Raw genomic sequence first — 22,184 nt, 5'->3', positions numbered from 1 at the left:
GAGGTGGGCTGGCTCAAAGCTCAGGGGACCTTCTCAGGGAGGCGCGCTCTTTTAGAGGCATCTTTGATGGGAACCTCAAACAGATGCTTCCCGTGGTGGGAGGGATCCCCGGGGGAGACGGTGGAGATGCGGCATGTGTGTTAAGGCGTGAATGCTGATCTAGAAAAGAACAGCCAGGCCCTGGGAGAGCCCCTCCGTCTCCAAACTCCCCGCTGTGGGTGCGTGTAACTCCCAGCAAGGATGTGGAGCGAGGGACAGGAAGGAAGAGGCTCATATGAAAGAGCCAGAGAAACAAATGAGTCAAAAACACGTTAACTCCCAGGGAGATATATTCAAGTGCATTTTAAAACAGTATGTATGTCTGGAAAAAAGAAAATGTTGAGCCTTGTAAGACAAAGGAAACAAATAATTGCACCTATACTTTCGTTGTGTCTTCTCTAAGAAACAGAAGCAGGATTTGAGAATGAAAGGAATGAAAGTAGCTGAGCTAAAGATTCTGTTTCTGATTTATCACCACTCACAGCTTTCAAACCCTGGAGGGCTGTCCTCTCACCGGGTGGATGGCAGCAACTTAGGGAGGATTGTCTGCTCCTAGACAATCTGCCGCCCAGTGTCGCCTAGTGACCATAGCGGCGGGATAAAATCGGAGAGAGGAGATTTGGCCTAAACCTTTCTCCCGGGTCGTACCACAGAAGGGAAGGTACTGGAATGGCATCTTTCCTCAGGAAGAGGCAGGCAGGTGGTCAAACCCTTCCAGGCTTTGAAACACCTGCCCGTGTAGTGCTTCAGACTGAAGGAGAGGGTTTGCATGTGTTCATCTGATTATAACCCTTGAGAGTAGTTTCATTCGCCTCTAGCTCTGGCTCTCGCTGCAAAGTCAAGGCTGATCTGTGGAGACTCTGAACCTCCAAGCCCTGCACATACACACCCAGATACAAAGTCTGGTTTTTTAATGTGTTCTTTTAAAAAATGCCAATGTGTTCATTTTTGAAAGGGCATAATAGATTTTACGGGGTGATCTTACCACTATCACAGAAGAAATTACTTTTTAAATTAAATTGCTTTAGGCTGGGTGTTTTGGTTTGAATTATTTTTTATATAACTTACCGTTAATGAACACTGCACATATTCTTAAAAGTCTACCTAAATACTTATTTATTAAAAAGGGTTCTCGGGCACCTGGGTGGCTCAGTCAGTTAAGCGTCTGACTCTTGATTTTGGCTGAGGTCATGATCTCACTGTTCTTGAGTTTAAGCCCTGCATCAGGTTCTGTGCTGACAGCATGGAGCCTGCTTGGGCTTCTCTCTCTCTCTCTCTCTCTCTCTCTCTCTCTCTCTCTCTCTCAAAAATGAATAAACTTTAAAAAAGGGTTCTATGAAATGTTTCATTTTTGGTGATCTTATGCCTACACACTTTATAAATTTTAAGGTACACAGAATAAGAACACTAAGACAAATGAAAGATAAAAAAAGGAAAAGTTCCCTTTTATCAGACACTTACTGGAATCAAAACATATTACATGTGATTTGCCTATCAGGTGGTGAAATGTCTTTATTTTGAAATGTATGAATTAATAACGTAAATTTGATTAATTAAAAGGAGATAATTCAAAAAATAAGACACATTTCCTCCAACAAAATCTCTTTTTCATGAAGGAAAAGCTGATCATTTAACTTTTTAAAATTTTATAAATAGTTTTGCTATTATCTCTGTTTACTTTTGAACCATGATCAATAGAGAGAAATTGTTTTGTCCATAATTGTATAAATAAACTATTTCTGGAAGATAATGAAATTATCATTGAAATAAATTACTGATTGTGATACTGGTGGTTTTCTTCTGTGTGTTCGTACCTGTGCAGATCAGTTTTATTTAATGACTGTGGAAGCAGTTGAATAAAGCAAAAAGGAAAGCGGGAGGGGAAAAAGTATGTCAGTGTGTCCACACTATCTTAATGATTCGTTCATAAGGATAAATTGATAACTGATTCATTATGATAAATTCATCCTTTACAAATCACTACTTGTACTCAACACTGTAACAACCCAAAGATGCAGTATGGCTTTCAGCCCAGAACTTTCTCATTCATCTCTTACCACAGTCCCAAGAAGTCAAATCACATGTGTAAAATTTACTATTCCTTTTTTGTTTGTTTGTTTATATTTGAGAGAGAGAGAGAGTGTGGGTCGGGGAGGGGCAGAGAGAGAGGCAGGCACAGACTCTGAAGCGGGCTCCAGGCTGGCAAAGAGCCCGTCGCGGAGCTCGAACTCACCAACCGGTGAGATGGTGACCTGAGCCGAAGTCAGCCACTTAACCGAACGACTCACCCAGGTGCCCCTAAAATTTACCATTCTAAATGAAATTAAAAGTATTAAATTATATTAAAGTATTATATTAAAAGGAAGAAATAAATAGTATCATTTTCTGTTACCGAAGATGATCGCACAATGTTTCTGCGATGTTCCATTGAAAAGGTGAGTTGGGAAAACGTGGGATCCTAGGATCCCTGCCCCAGTTGACGGTGTGTGTGGGCAATTCAGTCACAGAGCGAAAGGCACATGGTATTTTAACCACTCCTGTGGGGCCGCTTCTCACCTCGCTCACACGGGTTAACAGGGGCCAGGGCGTGCTTCGCCATCGCTTCCAGAAAAAGAAAACTCTCAGGGTCCAGGTCTCTTTCAAGCCACCGCTGTATCAAAGTTGGCTGCCCTGGTGTCAGCGGCTCAATCTCTTTGATCCATCAAAGAGGTAAATGCGATCTATCTACCTAATCACCTTGTATGTCGGCGTATATGTTACATACATGTGTGTGTATAATTCTCATTTAAATTATAGGTCGGTGTAATTATTATAAATGATAATTACTCATTATTCAGTGGTTTTCTCCTGCTGTGTTTGTCTCTTGTATTAAATTTGGTCACAGCTCAGTAGGATAGCTCCACACCCCTCCCCCGCTGCCACCATTGGCTTGGAAATGTAGGGATAGAAACTCTCCTATGGAAGTCAGGTTCATTTTGTTAAGGAAAATTTTTACTGGTATTTTTCTCACTAGCGCAATGCCCAGCAAATGAAGTCCGGACAGAATCTTCTGGAGTCATCCTCAGCCCAGGTTACCCAGGCAACTATTTCAACTCCCAGACGTGCTCATGGAGTATTAAAGTGGAACCAAACTATAACATCACCATCTTTGTGGATACATTTCAAAGTGAAAAGCAGTTTGATGCACTGGAGGTGTTTGATGGTAAGTTTCTTGTTTCCTTTCTTTTCTTTTTTATGTCAGTAATCCCTCTTAATGTAATAAAAACACCATCATCATGTTTTTGTTACACAGGACTTTAGTATATCTTTGGGTTAAATTATCTCTCCCCCAAACGAAAATGAATTCTTCTTGCACTTGTGTGGTCTCAGAGATCAATTGTGGAACATGAAAATATTTTTGTTAATGTTTCAGCTTTTAAGCAATTAATGTGCTACTGATGCACTCTGAAAATGTCCTGAATGAACTTGAACCATTATTTAATTCTTTAACGTGGAGATTTACAGTAGATGACCCCAAGCAACTCTCTCCTTTTCCCTAAGTATTCTATGGATTCAGAAGATATTTTAGGAAATTTAAAAGAGCTAAAGTTACATTAATCCATTTAAATGATTATTTTACTAAAAACATATAAAACTAATGGCTCACAGATATTTCTAGATGTACCATCTTTAAAAAAATAGTACAATACACTTAACAAATGTTAATACTGTTTTCAACTCTAGTCTCATACGTTTTTACCCAATTCTAATAAACTTATTAATAGAACAAGGCCATGCTTAGAAGTAGTATGTGGTTGAATTGTTAGTTTGAAATGGAACTGATGTTAATATTTTTCTTTGCATAGAAGTATTATCACAGCCCATAAAATTAGACCAAGGTACAAATACGGCTGTCCATAAAAACAGGGCTTTGACATGTTTTGATGGACTTGTCATGTGTCCAGTAAGATAACAATCAACTCAATAAAAAAAAAATTACTGTAATTGATTCCCTATGCCTTTTACTTGATGAATCTTAACAGTCAGGTTGTTCATATGGACAGACACCACAAGTATCAACTTCTGTATTCCTAAAATGGTGAGCTACTAATTGGAAATTAAACTCATCCTTATGTGCATGGAAACAGAGGACTGCGGAGCACAATTTCTTTTTCACTTTCAGAGGTTTTTTTCTAGGTGTATGTTAAAACAGACAGGCACTGCTGAAGGCTTCTTCTGTAGTCTTTAGGATGGAGAGAAGTAATTTATTAGCCAGGTACAAAACTGATGTCAATAAGGAGCCAGGTAAACTCGATTCTGAGGCCAATTAGATGAGAGACAAAACTAGAGTAGGTGAGCACCCACTCCAGGGGCTCTGTGTGTGTGTGTGTGTGTGTGTGTGTGCACGCGCACATGTGTGTGTACATATTCCCCACTCCAGGGGCTGCGTGTGTGTGTGTACATATTCCCCAACCCAGGGGCTGTGTGTGTGTGTGTGTGTGTGCACGCGCACATGTGTGTGTACATATTCCCCACTCCAGGGGCTGTGTGTGTGTGTGTACATATTCCCCAACCCAGGAGCTGTGTGTGTGTGTGTGTGTGTGTGTGTGTGTGTACATATTCCCCAACCCAGGAGCTGTGTGTGTGTGTGTGTGTGTGTGTGTGTGTGTGTGTACATATTCCCCAACCCAGGAGCTGTGTGTGTGTGTGTGTGCATGTGTATGTGTACATATTCCCCACTCCAGGGGTTGTGTGTGTGTGTGTGTGTGTGTGTGCATGTGTACATATTCCCCACTCCAGGGGTTGTGTGTGTGTGTGTGTGTGTGTGTACACATATTCCCCACTCCAGGGGCTGTGTGTGTTTGTGTACATATTCCAATCCATTGCTGGATGTAACTAATATCCTGACATAATTACCTTACATGTGTTCGTGTTCCCTTGTCTCACTGTCGTTGGATTGGAATTTAGCTGACGGTGCTTCTTCCGCTTCCAACCACAGCAACAACCTCATTACCGGTATCTGTGCCTAGGTGCTTACAGTTTGATCTCCCAAAAATGGGGATGGAGCACACCCATTACCACAAAGTAGATAATAGAGATAATATCAAAGCTGCTGCTAACAGAATTATCCGAGAACCGTGGTTAGGTTTGTTCTGGTCTCAAACATTTGACTATAAGACGAAAGGACACAGTTTTATATGAAGATTTTATTAAGTGTTGACCTTTTTGTTGCATTGAATGTCCTATTTAGTGCATCTCTCTGTATCTCTATTTCCCTCTCTTTCTTCTGTAAGAGAGTGGCTCTTTTATGGCTCCTGAGTTGTGACAAATATGCTGAATATATTGATTTTAAGCTTCATTATCCCAGGAGTATATTACTTTCTGTGGCTCCAATAATGGATATTCCTCAATTAAAGAAATAAATAAAAAGATTTAATCATTGTAGAACTCAACTGAGAAAGGTGTCAACATAAAGATTGGGGTGTTCACTGGTAAAACCCTTCATCGTTTCCATGTTAGTGACGGAAACTGCTGCTCTCCCTTGTGGCTCTGTGTTCTTCTCCACGTGCTGATTGTGGAGGTGACTTTTTAAAGAAGACTCCTTGAGAAAGCTTGTTACATGTTAGGAAGGAAGAACCGATAGAAAATGAGGAAGAATGAGATGTTGGATTAAGAATACCTGAAACTTGACTCGAGTTCTATCATTCAAAGTGACATGTTAAAATTTCATGAATTTCCTAGTGTTAGTTTATTTTAAAATATGTATTATGCCTTTAAACAGCAACAACAAAAAGCCAGCACCCAAACCCATTACTGTCTTCTTTAATTTTAAAATACAGTCATCCTTTTATGGGACATCTTCCAGGAAACTGAGGAGCATTTTATCTGATCTGACTTTGCTCTAGTGACACTGAACACTGCCCTGATCATCTCTAAGATGCTAGGTTTTTCTACTTGATGACTAAGGCTGTCATCACAAAGTACCACAGATGGGGGGCTTAAGCAGCAGAAATGTATTATCTCCTGGTCCTGGAGGTGAGAGGTCTGGGATCCAGGTGGGGGCGCTCCTGGTTTCTCCTGTGCGTCTCTTCTTGGCGTATAGCCTCTGTCTCTCCCTGGGTCCTCACCTGGTCGTCCCGTGCCTGTCTGTGTCCCCATGTCCTCTTTGGACTTCAATAAGATTAGATTAGGGCTCATTCCAGTGTCCTTCCTGAACTTTAAAGTTCTCTCTTTAAAGTCATTATCTCCAAACACAGTCACCTTCTGAGGTACCGGCAGGTAGGACTTCAACATATACATTGGGGTAGCACAATTCAGTTCATAACAGGTTTTTTTTTCTTCTTAATAATTTTAACTGCTCTGATTGGCAGTTACACAAGAAGTGAAGTTGTAGGTTCTCAGTCCCTTTGCACGAATAAAGATGCTGCATAAATCTCAAAGCGAGTCATGTAACCTGATGAGATGGGGACTACATCTAGCAGCGAGGGCCACATTCTCCCACTCGTACGTAGTGAGCTTCCTGGGAACGGGCCGCGCAATGTAGAAGAGCCAGAGATGTCAGACTATGAGGGGGCATTGAGTTCACCAGCAGGGATTGTTGTAGATGACTCCCTGGAGGTGGGAATACAGCTTCTGTATCCAATAGAGCAGTTCCTCTCAGGAAGTATCGTGGCGTCAGGGCTAATGGTGGTTGACAATGTACCGCACTTGTTTCTGTTTTTCTTAATTTAATTAATTGTTTTAAATTTACATCCAAGTTAGTGAGCATATAATGCAACAATGATTTCAGGAGTAGATTCCTTAGTGCCCCTTCCCCATGTAGCCCATCCCCCCTTCCCACAGCCTCTCCAGCAACCCTCTGTTTGCTCTCCGTATTGAAGAGTCTCTTATCTTGTGTCCCCCTCCCTGTTTCTATATATTTTTGCTTCCCTTCTTTTATGTTCATCTGTTCTGTGTCTTAAAGTTCTCATATGAGTGAAGTCATATGATATTTGTCTTTCTCTGACTCATTTTGCTTAGCATAATACCCTCCAGTTCCATCCATGTAGTTGCAAATGGCAAGATTTCATTCTTTTTGATTGCCGAGTAATACTCCATTGTATATATATATACATATATATGTATGTATAATGATATATGTATATACATATCTATATCACATCATTTTTTTAATTTTATTTTTAATTTTTAAAAATTTACATCCAAATTAGTTAGCATATAGTGCAAACAATGATTTCAGGAGTAGATTCCTTAGTGCCTCTTACCCATTTAGCCCATCCCCCCTCCCACAACCCCTCCAGTAACCCTCTGTTTGTTCTCTGTATTTATGAGTCTCTCATGTTTTGTCCCCCTCCATGTTTTTATATTATTTTTGCTTCCCTTCCCTTATGTTCTCTGTTCTGTATATTAAAGTCCTCATATGAGCGAAATCATATGATAGTTGTTTTTCTCTAATTTCTCTTAGCATAATATCCTCTAGTTCCATCCACATAGTTGCAAATGGCAAAATTTCATTCTTTTTGATTCCTGAATAATACTCCATTGTATATATATATATATACCATCTCTTCTTTATCCATTCATCCCTTGATGGACATTTGGGCTCTCTCCATACTTTGGCTGTTGTTGATAGCACTGCTATAAACATTGGGGTGCATGTGCCCCTTCGAAACAGCATCCCTGGATCCCTTGGATAAATACCTAGTTGCGCTTGTTTCTATTAACTATGTGTTAGATAGTAAGTTTGTTTCTTGAATATTTAAACATTTCAAATGTGTGGGGCGCCTGGGTGGCTCAGTCGGTTGAGCGTCCAGCTTTGGCTCAGGTCACGATCTTGCAGTTCGTGAGTTCAAGCCCCGCGGTGGGCTCTGAGCTGACAGCTCGAAGCCTGGAGCCTGCTTCAGATTCTGTGTCTCCTTCTCTCTCTTCCCCTTCCCCACTCATGCTCTGTCTCTCTCTGTCTCTCAAAAATGAATAAATGTTAAAAAAAAATTAATTGTCTCAAATGTACAAGAAGGTGAAAAAATACACATATGGACTCATTTCTTAATGTAATTAATTTTAGGATTTTGTCAAAGTTACCTTAGGCTCTGGTTTTTTAAAGAGGCAAGGAGTACGAAGAAATTTAGGGCAGAAGACATGAATAGGCACTTCTCTAAGGAGACATCCAGATGGCCAACAGACACATGAAAAGATGTTCAGCGTCACTCCTCATCAGAGAAATACAAATCAAAACCACACTGGCATACCACCTCACACCGGTCAGAGTGGCTGAAGTGAACAAATCGGGAGACTACAGATGCTGGAAAGGATGTGGAGATACGGGAACCCTCTTGCACTGTTTGTGGGAATGCACACTGGTGCAGCCGCTCTGGAAAACAGTGTGGAGGTTCCTCAAAAAATTAAAAATAGATCTACCCTGTGACCCAGCTAGCACTGCTAGGAATTTACCCAAGAGATACAGGAGTGCTGATGCACAGGGGCACTGGTACCCCAATGTTTATAGCAGCACTTTCAACAATAGCCAAATTGTGGAAAAAGCCCAGATGTCCATCAACTGATGAATGGATAAAGAAGATGTGGTTTATATACACAATGGAATACTACATGGCAATAAGAAAGAATGAAATCTGGCCTTTTGTAGCAACGTGGATGGAACTGGAGAGTGTTAACGCTAAGTGAAATAAGTCAGGCAGAGAAAGACAGGTACCATATGTTTTCACTCCTATGTGGATCCTGAGAAACTTAACAGAAGACCATGGGGGAGGGGACGGAGGAAAAAAAGTTACAGAGAGGGAGGGAGGCAAACCATAAGAGACTCTTAAGGACTGAGAACAAACTGAGGGTTGATGGGGGTGGGGGAGAGGGGAAAGTGGGTGATGGGCATTGATTAGGGCACCTGTTGGGATGAGCACTGGGTGCTGTATGGAAACCAGTTTGACAATAAATTACATTTAAAAAAAAAAGCAATTTAGGGGCCCCGCCCATATCCAATACCACGTGTACCTCTCCTAGCAGGAAACGGTATTGTGAAGAGGGGACATGCTTGTCCATGTTTTATGGTTAATGCTCTATCTCTGTCTGTCCATCTCTCGGTCTGTCTCTCTGTCTCTCTATCTCTCTGTCATCTAACCATGTATCTCTATCTATATCATCTCCTAGCTCTCTACAGACACACATACTTGATCTTCGGTCCACTTTGGAATTTTTACACAATTGCTATCATATTTATCTGCAAATAGATTTCTTTAGTCATCAATATGTGTTTAAAAAATCATCTATGCTGATCCATGTTATCTAGTTCATTAATTTCAAATGTGTATAGAATTCCTTTCCATGGCACTTTAAATTCTTTTCTAAAATTCCAAAGTATTAGTTAGGATGTAGGTTTCCTCATACAGAACAATACCAGAACAAAGGTTTGCCTATGGAAATAATACACACAGGTGCTGAAGTTTATAGAAATATAAGTAAATCCTCAGTTTTCCTGGATGTTACCAAATTATTCTCCAAAGTGATTCTACTTCTGCATCATTGCATGAAAGTTTCTATTTCCCCGTACACTTACCATACTATCAATACAAATGATGATAAAAATTACTTTTATTTCAGTCGTTCCTGCTTTATTTTTTTTTTTTTTTTAATTTTTTTTTTTCAACGTTTATTTATTTTTGGGACAGAGAGAGACAGAGCATGAACGGGGGAGGGGCAGAGAGAGAGGGAGACACAGAATCGGAAACAGGCTCCAGGCTCTGAGCCATCAGCCCAGAGCCCGACGCGGGGCTCGAACTCACGGACCGCGAGATCGTGACCTGGCTGAAGTCGGACGCTTAACCGACTGCGCCACCCAGGCGCCCCAAGTCGTTCCTGCTTTAAAAGCAAGGTTCATATGATCTATGTGTTATGTGTTAAAAATGTGCAAGTATTTTGATTGGCTCTTGCTTTTTGTTTGTTTTTTAATCAGGGAATATATTTGCTGCTTTATTAATTTGGAACTCTGTGTTTGGGAAATGAATAGCTGTATATTGTACATTTGGACCCATAAATTTAGTCAAAAAGCTAAAGGTAGTCTGCATTTTGTAGGTGCTAGCTCGTACCTGAACTCTTTTTGTCTTTCTGTTTCATTTAGGTTCTTCTGGTCAAAGTCCTCTGTTAGTGGTCTTAAGTGGGAACCACACTGAACAATCCAATTTTACAAGCAGGAGTCATCAGTTATATCTCCGCTGGTCCACCGATCATGCCACCAGTAAGAAAGGATTCAAGATTCGATATACAGGTTAGTAAGTGAGGTTTAGTTTAGCAGAAAGGTGTTTTTACTACAAGTGATCTGCATTAGTTAAAAAAAAGTAATGTAGAGATTTGTAAAGTAAACCTAATCCCCAAAGATGAACAATTAACTCCCCTAGAAACAATATGATGGGAAACCGCTCTGAGAGAGACAGATCTCTAAACTACAGTCGGGAAAACAAACCATTTATTGATGAATATTGTTTTTATATTTTTATTTATTTTTAAGAGGGGGGAGGGGAAGAGAGTCGGGGAGACAGAGGATCCGAAGCAGGCTCTGTGCTGACAGCAGAGAGCCTGATGTGGGGCTCAAACTCATGAACCATGAGATCGTGACCTGAGCCCAAACCGGGCATGTAACCGAATAAGCCACACAGGCACCCCTTGTTGAGTAATATTTTAAAAATTATTGCTAAAATCATAAAACCTTGAATTGAATTAGGGAAAGCAAAGGCATTTCCTCTAAAAGATAAAGTAATATAATATAAACTAATGTAAAAGTAGGGTTAAATGCTAAGGAAACAAACAGGAAGAGATATTCATATTGCTACTAGTTTTATAAGTGGTAATAATCTCTTAATAGCATGTCTTTTTATTGATTATATATCTGTATATCTCTATATATTTGGAGACTATATTCACATATATGTATATGTATATGAACACTTACAAAATTAATACATGTTTGCATATATATATATATATATATATATTTATTTGTCAACATTTAAATCATTTTGTCCTTTACCCATGTATTTTAATTATCCTCTGCCTATGTTTTTCATATTAAGTCAGTCAATATATTTATGTACACTAAATCCTGCATACATTTGTAATATGACCCTAATACCTAATGTTTATACTGTCCTACCGAAGCAGTAGACAGACAATTTAAATTCCTCATGTATTTTAATTACTAAGAAAAAAGTGTACACTTTTTTCAGTGTCTCACTCCACCATATCCCATGGTGATAACTGAGGTACATTTCCCTAAGGAAGAAGCCCGTTAGACGCATTCAATTGAGTGATGATTCACCAGAGGATTATTGATTCCTATGTTGGTATTTTACATGGTCAGTGCTGAGAAACCTCCTGAAGGGGGAACAGCAAAAAGTCATAGTAGTTTGGTTTTTTTTAAGTCTGTTTATTTTGAGAGAAGGAGAGCAGGGAAGCCGGGGAGAGGCAGAAAGAGAGAGAGACAGAGACAGAGAATCCCAAGCAGGCTCCACACTGTCAGCACGGAGCCCAACGTGGGGCTTGAGCTCATAAGCCATGAGATTATGACCTGAGCTGAAGTCAAGAGTTGGGCACTTAACCAACTGAGCCACCCAGGTGCCCCCAAAAGTCTTAGTAGTGTGTAAGATTTCAGCTCTTTTGTTGGGAGATATGAAATCGTAAAATAGTATCAAGATTTGAAAAGGCTCTTGATGTGCAGACAGTGGGCCTGAAAGTCTTTCTCTTCCTTTATGAAGTTTAATAAAACGCGCCCAGACCTCCATTTCTCCCCCTTTCTCTCCAAGTAGTTACTCAAAATGCTTATTAACAAAGAGCTCACCGTTGAAATTGCTTCCACTGGAATGAGTTACGAGAGTATTAGGGCGCTGACAGGATTTGTGCTCGTCGTGTTCCTTGTTTTGAAAACTAAACACTGAGCCCTTTAGAATTGCCTGAATGTATTTCCAATGTGCAAAAATGGACAGTGCAGGGGAAATCATAGTGAACATCACCTGTCTCCTTCTATCTCTGGCAGGTTGCTTAGTAGCATGGTGATAGGACTGTACCTTGAATTCTGTCTTTCAAAGGATATTTTAATTCATTGTTGAGCCATAAGTTCTCTGTTAAACTGTGTTGGGGGAGTAGGCAAATAGAGAATTTCAGAGAAAGCTGTAAATTTTTTGTTTTGTCAGTGGGTATGTCATCTGACAGATGATTTTCACAGATTTGGTGATTGAGTTACTTCTGCTAGGGGTTCATCACCAGGGGTTCTAGAGCAGTGATCACATGAGCGTTTCTCTGAAATATAGCAGCATGGGCCGGGGAGCGCCAGCCTGTAATAGGACCACACATCGTATCTTGAGCCTCCGTCTGTCTCACACATGTGACGTATTGGTCATCCAGACACAGGAGCAATACAAGTGGTCAACACAGTTTGGAACTGAAAGTAAAAAGGACAAAGCAAGTGCTGTGCAAGGTGGCTCTGGTCAGTGCAGTAAGGTGTGCTGCTTCCGTGCACAGTTAATAATGGGCCTTCCGTACTAAAGGAAGCATGTGAGCGTCTGTGTTGGGATAAAGATGCACACTGGGCGCTCATGTATCCAGAAGCCCCAGATATCTAACTTGCCGTCTTCACCCATAGTGGATGCCTCCCTAATTTTCCAACAGAGTTTGGTGATTGAACATTATGTCTTTCTATATCCAGGAATCAAACAGGCAGGGCCTCATGCCCAAATCTTTCCCTTTTCGGTGCTCTACGCCCCCCGCCCACTGCCCCAGGGCCCCTCCATATCTTGTTCTAGGTGAGTGAGGAAAGGAGATATTTTGAGAGTCTGGCCATAGAAAAAAACATAGTAAAGAGAAGAGAAAATGGACAGTTTTCAGACTCTACGGAGTTAGACAATCTTGTGCATTATATCCCTTAACAGAATGAACTATGACAAAAATCACAGGTAATATGCAGTGAATTCTGAGGTCTCCCTGTCCCTTCAGGGACATTTCAGGTGTCATCTCATCTCTACCGTTGGAACAGGGTTTTACAGTGTGCTCCTTCTTCCTATAAATTATCTTTTTGTTTTGTTTTGTTTTTGCAGCTGAAGGCCAGGGTGCCTTATTCCTTTTCTAAAATAAACATCTCTGTTGATTCAAAACTTACAAAATTTAGTGTAGAAGGAGGACATGGCAAATGGCATGGCAAATAGGGCAGTGAATCACAAGTTTCTCACAATAGTTAGTGAATTTTAACTTAATAAAAAAGAGTCCATTTAAAACAAATGAAATGGTATTTCAGACGATCATCCAGCTGAGAATATTCTCTGAGGATGCTTCTCACAGGACCATGGATGGACACATAGACATTGCTTCTGGGCAACGCTATGATATAAAACCTTCAAAAAGTTGCTTCTGAATTTATTTCCAGGGAAAGGTTCAACATTAAGCATTCAGACCTGTATGTGTGTTCTTTATGGAACCCCCACAGGGAAGGAGGACATTTAAACCTCTTCTTTCAAAAGGAAACACATTTCCAGAACTTCACTACTTTATTTTATTGTTTTAATTTATCTGAAAGGACTTATTAGGATTATACGCTGCAACGAAACTGGTCTTGTAAGAATAAGAATACATTCTTTCTCTAAATGAATAAATAAGATGTCAGTCTTCAGCCTTTGAAATGTTATATTCTGTGTAGGTAAGACTGTTTTATTTGAACAAATGCTTGTCCTCCATTTTAAAAAAGTTCCATCACAGGCGGTGATTAAGGCTCTTGTAAGATTTTTATTGACCTGGAGTAGTGCATTTTCTTCAGATTGTATTCGAATCCCATATGTTAGAATATGTTAGAAAGAAGCTTAATGTCTACATCACCGTGCAATGCACAAGACCCACTTAGCCACAGTGACAAGGAAAACGTTAATGGCTGTAATTGCAAAATGTTACAACCTTCTATTTTCTCCATTTTAAGGATACTTTTCCTTTTTTTTTTTTTTTTTTTTTTTGAGAATTATTTTGTTTCACATAAGGTGGCCAGTACTGGACCTTACCATTTCTAATTCTGGTGGTCAGTAAGCTTATTTAAGTGGGTTAGCTTTAAAAGGATGAGTGAGGAAATTCAGTTTGATTTTTCCATGTATTTCCTTACAATATTTTAGCCAGAAAGTCGAGATCTCCCTTCACTCTGGGTAGCAATTGCAAGCAATCTAAACTTCAAAATAAGAGATTGAACCTTGGCTCTGGGCTTTGGGGAATTTGTTGTGTTTTTGTTGTTGTTGTTGTTGTTTGTTTTTGTTTGTTTGTTTTTTTAGACTTTATTTTTTCAGAGTAGTTTCAGGTTCGTAACATAGCAAAACTGAGGAAGTGATACAGAGACTTCCCACGTACCCCCTACCCCCACAAGCACAACGCAGGCCTCCCCTGTTATCAACATCCCCACCACATGGTGCATTTGTTATAATTAGTGAACCTACGCACACATGTCATTATCACCCAGAGTCCGTGGTTTACGTTAGGGTCACCCTTGGTGTTGTACGTTCTGTGGGTGTGGACCAATGTATCCTGGAGTGTATCCATCATTACAGGGTCATACATGGTGGTCTCACTGCCCTAAAAATCTTCCACTCTCCACTTGTTTATATATCCCGCCCTTTGGCCCTTGGCAACCACTGACTTTTTAGCGTCTCTCTAGTTTTGCCTTTTCCAGATGATCATATAGTTGGGATCACACAGTATGTAGCCTTTTCAAACTGGCTTCTTTCACGGAGTGATACTCATTTAAGGTTCCTTCATGTCTTTTCATGACTTGACGGTTCATTTCTTTTTGCTGAAGAATATTCCATTGTCCGGATGGACCGCAGTTTATTTATCTGTCACCTACTGAAGGGCCCCTTGGTTGCTTCCAAGTTCCAGCAATTATGAATCAAGCTGCTGTAAACATTTATGTGTAAGGTTTTTTGGATGTGTGCACATACATTTTTAAGTTCTCTGAGCGAGAGAATTTTAGTTTTGTAAGGAACTGCCACCATCTTCTAAAGTGGCCATTTTGTATTCCCACAGCCAACGAATGAGACTTCCTGTTGCCCTTTACCCTTGCCAGACTTTGGTATCTGGGGATGTGTTTTAGACCAAGTCGACCTATTGGTGCTTGATTTCCCAGTACTTAAACAATAAAGATACCTCGTGTATATCGCTCTCACCGAGGGAACTGCAGCAGTGCCTACGTATCTGTTTACATCTGTGTGTGTTTGTGTGTCCCTAGCACCCTACTGCAGCCTGACCCACACTCCGAAGAATGGAGGCATTTTCAACAGGACCACGGGGGCGGTTGGAAGTCAAGTGCATTATTTTTGCAAGCCTGGGTATCGCATGATCGGCCACAGCAACGCGACCTGTAGACGGAACCCAGTTGGCATGTATCAGTGGGATTCTCTCGCCCCGCTCTGCCAGGGTAAGAGATGTGCTTTTTCTTCCCCCAACTCGAATTAAATTTAGTGATCTTATTTTCACCACATTTTGACAATTACTGAAGCGGTGACTATGGCTAAAAGGTAAGGAAGAATGGAATATGGGTTCATAGAAGTACAAATTAAACTTTCCACGGACCAGGCAAACATTTCTGACATTTCCACTAGGCTTGATTTAGCTTTTTCCAGCCCGAGTTCAGAGGACGGTCGAACACTCACTAGATGCTGCATAGAGTTATCCTCGTCCTTACTTGCACCGCATTTTGAAGTAAACAATACGTTATTCAATTTAGATTCAAAAGAGTTTTTCTTGACAGTTGTATTAATTAAAAACTCAATTACTAAAGCCCCCTTTTTAAAAAATTTAGATTAAAAACCCATTCGTTGAGCCATATGCCGTATATTTCATTTTCTCTTGGTCATTTGAATTTAGGGCTTATTAAAGTTGATTTCAATATTTCATGCCTTTTTTGGTATTTTATCTGTCGTACGCATAAAAATCAAATTTCAAACAAGTCATTTTCATTTTAATTGAAGGCTTTGAAGTCATGAAATTTTCATAGTTTTGTCTTATCGAGATTTATATTCATAACGAAATATATTGGTCTTTGAGAGCTAATTATGATTTATGAATGGAGCCTCATATTGGTTTCCTTTTTTCTGTTTTTTTTTCATAGATATTAGACTTTCTGGTATTGCTCTGTGAGACAATAATGGATATTTATCACACTAAATATATGTGTCCTTGACCACAAGGAGTTAATCAGACACTTAGCTTGCATTATTGATGTTCTAGCTACTGAAATTCTTTGTAAATATAAGACACACACAAAGTTCTTACAGCTTCTTTCATTAGGAATGATGATTTGGTTCTTTAAAAGAGTACTTTTTCTTTCTTCTTTCTTTCTTTTTATTTTTTAAAGAGTATTTTTTTTTTCTTTCAAAAGAAGTGATTTTCATTTTCTTTAAATGCTTTGTTACTCTGTCTGTGACACAGATTCTATTGCCCAGAGTGTAGCCCCGGGGAGCTATGTGTCATTAGCACAGGGAAAGAATGCACGTGGCGATAGTCGTGCCCGAACCCCCAAAGCGGACAAGGAAGGGAGGGGTGGATCAGCATGGGCAGAAATTCCAGAATCAGGACCTCTAGAGTCTGAGTCACAAAGGAGAGCCCAGGTGGAAGCTGCCGTCAAAGTAAACAGCACTCAAAGGCACGGGGAGAGACCTTGGTGTGGTGAGAGGGACACGGGAGGGGCGACACCCCAGGCCTGGGCGGGTCCATCTTCCTGCTCTGTGAGGACTTCTGGAAACCCCTGTGCGGCTGGACACGTGGCTGCTCCAGCCACGAATGGCCGACAGGAAGAGGACAGTGTCTGCAGGCTGTTTTGCTGATACGCCGTGACCTCTCTCTCCGGCTTCCATTTCCTCCCTCGGCGGAACTGTTCGAGGCTGAATTAAATGACGCAGAAACAGGGCACCAGAGACCAGATCCTTGGGGAATACGTGCTGTTTGGGCTGAGGGACCTGAGTGAAGGTGATCGTGCTGTGTGTTACTTGCGTTGTGCAGAACCCAGACGCTATGATGCTGCAGTGTGGGCTGTTGGAATCCCACAACACACTTGGCGGCGGGAAATCAGATCGTCTTCCTTGAGATTTCTTCTGGGAGGTCAAGGCCACAAGTGATTGCATTCTCAAATCATAACATGTCTCCATGAAGTATCATCTTCCTCCCACAAATCCAATTTTCTACACTTTTTATTAAGTCTTCTGTTAACCAGGCAGTCAGTATGATTGTGGTCTTTCTTCCTAAACTATGACTTCTAAAACCTGGAGGGCACTTAAGAATAATCGCCTGCACTTTACTTGTGTTAAAGTATTTGGGGGGCGCCTGGGTGGCGCAGTCGGTGAAGCGTCCGACTTCAGCCAGGTCACGATCTCGCGGTCCGGGAGTTCGAGCCCCGCGTCAGGCTCTGGGCTGATGGCTCAGAACCTGGAGCCTGTTTCCGATTCTGTGTCTCCCTCTCTCTCTGCCCCTACCCCGTTCATGCTCTGTCTCTCTCTGTCCCAAAAATAAATAAACGTTGAAAAAAAAAATTAAAGTATTTGGAACTGAAACACATAAAAGGTAATGTGACTTCTCAATAATCATAAAAATGTTGACCCAGAATCCAGACCTTCTGCCCAAACTTCAGCATTGGAATCAAATTGTTTTCTGCTGAAAGGACTTCTATTGTAAAAAGTCTTGCAGGCACCGGTTCTAGAGGTAATCTATATTTTTGGTATTTGATTTCATTTACTCTGGAAGCATCTTTTATCTTTTAGTCATAGGTATCTAAAATTTGTGCAAAATAGCACCTTAATTATAATAACATACAATATATTGTCATCATATGTGAGGCTGTAATATTTAAAAATAAAAACCATGGTAGAAAGTATGCTTTTTGAGGGGCACCTGGGTGGCTTGGTTGGTTAAGCATCCGACTCTTGGTTTTGGCTCAGGTCATGACCTCTCGGTTCATGGGTTCAAGCCCTGCGTTGAGTATGGAGCCTACTTGGGATTCTCTCTCTCTCTCTCTTTCTCTCTCTCTCTCTCTCTCTCTGTCTCTCTCTCTGCCTGCCCTTACCCCGCTCACACTCATGCACCCTCTCTTTCAAAATAAATAAACTTTTTTAAAAAAAAGAAAGCTTTTTGAAAGACATTTAAATGATGCAGTACAATTACATAGCATTTTTATCATTTAAAAATAAAATTAAATCTTTAAAATAAATAGTAGAAATGATTTTACAGTTAAATGAAGGCCATTGAGAAAGGATCATAAAATTTTGAATAGAGTAAGCTTTGTAACATATATTGGCACTTTCTACCCTAAAGGTCGTTTACTCATGATTCAAGGGCCATTAGAGTTGATTTAGGTGAATTTAATATGAGACATAAGTGTGTAATTGTTAACAGTATTTAAGAGGGGCCAATTTGATGTGCTCAGCATTAATTATTCCCTTTCCTTTTGTTGCTTATAGAATGTAAAACTTTCACATAATATAAACACTCACTTGACTTCATAGAAAGCCATTGGCTTGTTTTTCGTCTAGTCAGGTGGAGACTTTGTGGATTATTCCTCTCACATATTAAATCATCTACTCTTTTCTGTGTTAGGCTAAGAGGAGTGTCCTATCCACCCACAAATGTTGAGTATTTGTTTGTGCTCGGCTGTAAGGAAACAAAATGAATGTTTCCTCCCTTCAGGAGAATCACAGCCTAACCATGAAAAGAGATTGATAAATTATGGCAATTACCACCACATATATCATGACCTAAGTTATATATCGTTAATTCAACACCATCCTGCTTCAGGTGCATATAGAAATCTTTTTAGATGGATGCCTCTAAAAAGTAGGATCAGAGAAAACTTACCAACAATTGTGACATCAAAAAGATTGTTTTAGGCTAAATTTGAAAATACTTGAAAAGTAAAACACAAGGTTATCCTACATTTAGTGGGATTTTCCTTCAGTGTTAAAATACAAATACTAAGGGAAACCTATTTTCTACTTGGCTGTTGGTATTTTTATTTATTTATAATTTAAATTTACAGTGGGAAATATATTCTATTTAGAGAAATTTTCACTTTCAGTTTTATGATAATTGAGGATAATTTCAAGTTTTGTTGTTTTTTTTTTTTTTAAACTAATATTTTGGTCCAAAGAGAGTTAATATAGAGGTGGATTATCGCCATCTAAGAATCCTGAATTGTTGACAGTTCATCACTGTAGATCATGAAGTTAAAGACTGGGTGAGCTTTTTCTTTAAAATGCTCTGAATTCTATACAGGAAAACAGCTTGCACAACTAGCATAAAGGTACACGTTTTTACCTCCAGAAACTACAGAACTTTCAAACACGCTCTTACAAATTGAAGTAGATACGTAGTCGTACCGTCTATGTTTACACAACGAGTATACAACTCGTGACATGTCTGTTTTCAGACAGACGCAGAGTGACGCTCACCACGACTGTGTCTGTAGCTCAGGGTCATAGATGGCAGGAGTAAAACCTAAGACAAGCATTAAGGACTCTGCACCCACTTCCGGTTCAACCCAAACGAGTCTCTGGATTACGCACCGCACGTACCGAGGCACATTCCCGACCCTTTGATCTCTGATGGTCCAGCGGGAGGCAGATTGGGAGTCAGTGAGTACAGTTCAGTGTGGCATTCAGCGAGAGCAGATATGCACTGCGTAGAAGTCGGAGCGAAGACCAGGGATGTTTTTCCCGTCACTGGACACGCGGGTTGGAATTTGCAGGGAGTGACGAAAACACGGAGCAGCAGGCAGGGCCCCGCGCGGAAGGCCCTGCCTGCAGGTTTCTGTGGCCTTCACGGCCTCTCCTGCGGTCGATGCCAATGTATTGGAGAGCTGTGGGCTCTGATCACAAGGTACAATCATACCTGCATTTTAGAAAGACGGGTCTTGTAGTCGCCTGGCGGCAGGTGGGACAGAGTCTTGTCTGGGATTCAGGGGGCCTAGAAGTCTGCCCTGTGTGCGGGGCAGTGGTCGAGTCCTTGGAAACACGGTGGAAATAGGTCTGTGAGGAAACAGGGAACTGTCTTCTTGGCAGAGCACGTCAAGGGTTGGGAAGAGGCCTCTGCGACGACCTGTATTTTGGTTTCCTTTGCTGGGAGTCTTGCGATATGACTCGGTGCATATGGGCCCCGGGAGGGAAGGAGGCTCACGGGGCCAGTTCTGATGCGCTGCCTGCCGGATGGCTGGGGGAACGCTGTGCCCCAGTCCAGGCTGGCGCTCCAGGAAGACTGAGTCCTACCCTTATCAGCAAGGGTGCCACGGTTGCATTCATTCAAGATATCGGGCACGTCATTGTTTGTTTTCCACGAGAGAAGACCCTACCCTAGGCTCCGGAGGGACCAAAGGAAATGAATAAAATGATGACTAAAAAGTGCACGTGCTGCCGTAAGTTTCAGACTGAATTCCCTCCCCCACAGAACAAGCCCTACCTGAGGCGTGGAACCGGCTGGCACGTTGCGTCACCAGCGGCTGTAAATCCTGTGGCCCACCCTATCAGAGGTCTTGGAGATAACTGGGAACTTAGTTAGTGGTGCGAACGTTGAAATATTTTAAGACTTCTACCAGATTCAGAGATCATCGGGTTATTTTCATTATTCTTATTTGAAAATGGTGGACTCGGGGCGCCCGGGCGGCTCAGGCAGTTGAGCATCAGACCTCGGTTCAGGTCATGACCTTGCAGTTCAGGAGTTCGAGCCCCGCGTCGGGCTCTGTGCTGACCGCTCGGAGCCTGGAGCCTGCTTCAGATTCTGGGTCTCCCTCTCTCTCTGCCCCTCCCCTGCTCGTGCTCTGTCTGCCTCTCAAAAACTAAATAAAGATTTAAAAAAAAAGTTTTCTCAGTGATTTGAACAGCACTCCTTTTAATCTTACAGAAGAAGAAACACAGTTTATACCTTTCCTAACTTCATGATGGTATTGGTCTCTTTAATTTTTTTAATTGTCTACAATAATACTTTGACACGTTTGCTAAAATATTTAACACTTGCATTTTGATAAATAAGCAACATCAAAGCCTGGAGTGTTGAGGTCATTCCCTTCCAGGTCCCCAGCTGCTGACCCTGTAAACTATATCTGTGCTGTGGTCCCCAGGGCACCCAGCCAAACGCTTTTGTCACCTATAGCATTTGGTAAATGTTTTGAATGTCCCAAGTCCATAAATCTATGACCTTGTAAGACATGCATTCGAGAGTGATTTTTTTCCCCCTTTAAAGATGACCTAATGCCAGAATCTGTTTTGTTTTCTCCTGTTTTCGCTGACTTTTTGCCAGTGGCATCTTAGACACACAGAATTTTCAGAGGAAAAAAACGTCCCTGATGTTGTGAGAGTCCTTATCACTCTAAACCTGTTGCCTGCAAGGTAAAGCGGGAATTTTAATATCTAGCTCTCAGGATTGTTGCGAGGGTTAAAGAAGTAACTTAGAATCAGTCTTCAACACTTGGGTCGGTGCTATCTTATTGTTAGGTCTGGAAGAGGGTGTGAGGGACCTTCTCCAGGCTTAGCCAGGATCCTGTGACTCACAAGAGATTGAGCCAAGGTCACAGCTCTGGACTGTCCTCTCCCAGAGCGAGGCCTCTTCCAAGATAACATAATGGCTTGTAATTAGCATTTAGAAAATTCTGGACAGGATTAAACAAATAGCGGGGATCACCTGTGAGTGAAAAAAAATGCGGGAGGCAAGATGTATTTATTGGTTTCAGAGAACTTCAGGTTGTGTTTCTCCTGTTGCCTGACCTTTTAAATTATTTTTCTCAGAAAATCTGTATTGGTTCATATCCTCCCTGATAAAGTCAGGCATATCTTCTGTCCTTCAGGCTTCATTTCCTGCCTTAAAGCAAGAAACTCTGCCAAGCAGCTGTTTCCATTATCAATACACTGATCTCATTCATCTTGAAGGGAAGCCTGAATTAGAACTGCAATTTTCTGCATTATCTCAAAGGCCCAGGTAAACAGGTGCATCACAGGGAACTGCTTTCGAGTTTCCCCTGTTCAAGAGAGAGAGCAGCTCCCAGCAGCCATTTTGTGTTTTCTTCTTTTACATAATATAAATTTTATGGTAATTCTTTTTGTTCGTTTCAAGTTTTTGTTTAAATTCAAGTTAGTTACCAGTGTAGTACTGGTTTCAGGAGGAGA

At 41.0% G+C, this 22,184-nt stretch overlaps 1 protein-coding gene across 5 annotated transcripts in view; it reads left to right on the top strand.

Moving 5' to 3' along the window:
- Positions 1-22,184, top strand: part of CSMD1 (CUB and Sushi multiple domains 1) — a 2,022,178-nt gene that overhangs the window by 1,872,283 nt on the left and 127,711 nt on the right. For all 5 annotated transcript variants that reach the window (XM_045451804.1, XM_045451793.1, XM_045451792.1 and 2 more), the window contains 3 exons: positions 3,053-3,241; positions 10,148-10,294; positions 15,272-15,460. In XM_045451804.1, coding sequence (XP_045307760.1) covers positions 3,053-3,241; positions 10,148-10,294; positions 15,272-15,460 — 525 coding nt within the window. The remainder of the gene's footprint in view (positions 1-3,052; positions 3,242-10,147; positions 10,295-15,271; positions 15,461-22,184) is intronic.

This window comes from Leopardus geoffroyi, chromosome B1 (genome assembly GCF_018350155.1).
Source record: "Leopardus geoffroyi isolate Oge1 chromosome B1, O.geoffroyi_Oge1_pat1.0, whole genome shotgun sequence".
Taxonomy (NCBI): domain Eukaryota; kingdom Metazoa; phylum Chordata; class Mammalia; order Carnivora; family Felidae; genus Leopardus; species Leopardus geoffroyi.
This window is presented reverse-complemented; position numbering and strand designations above follow the sequence as displayed.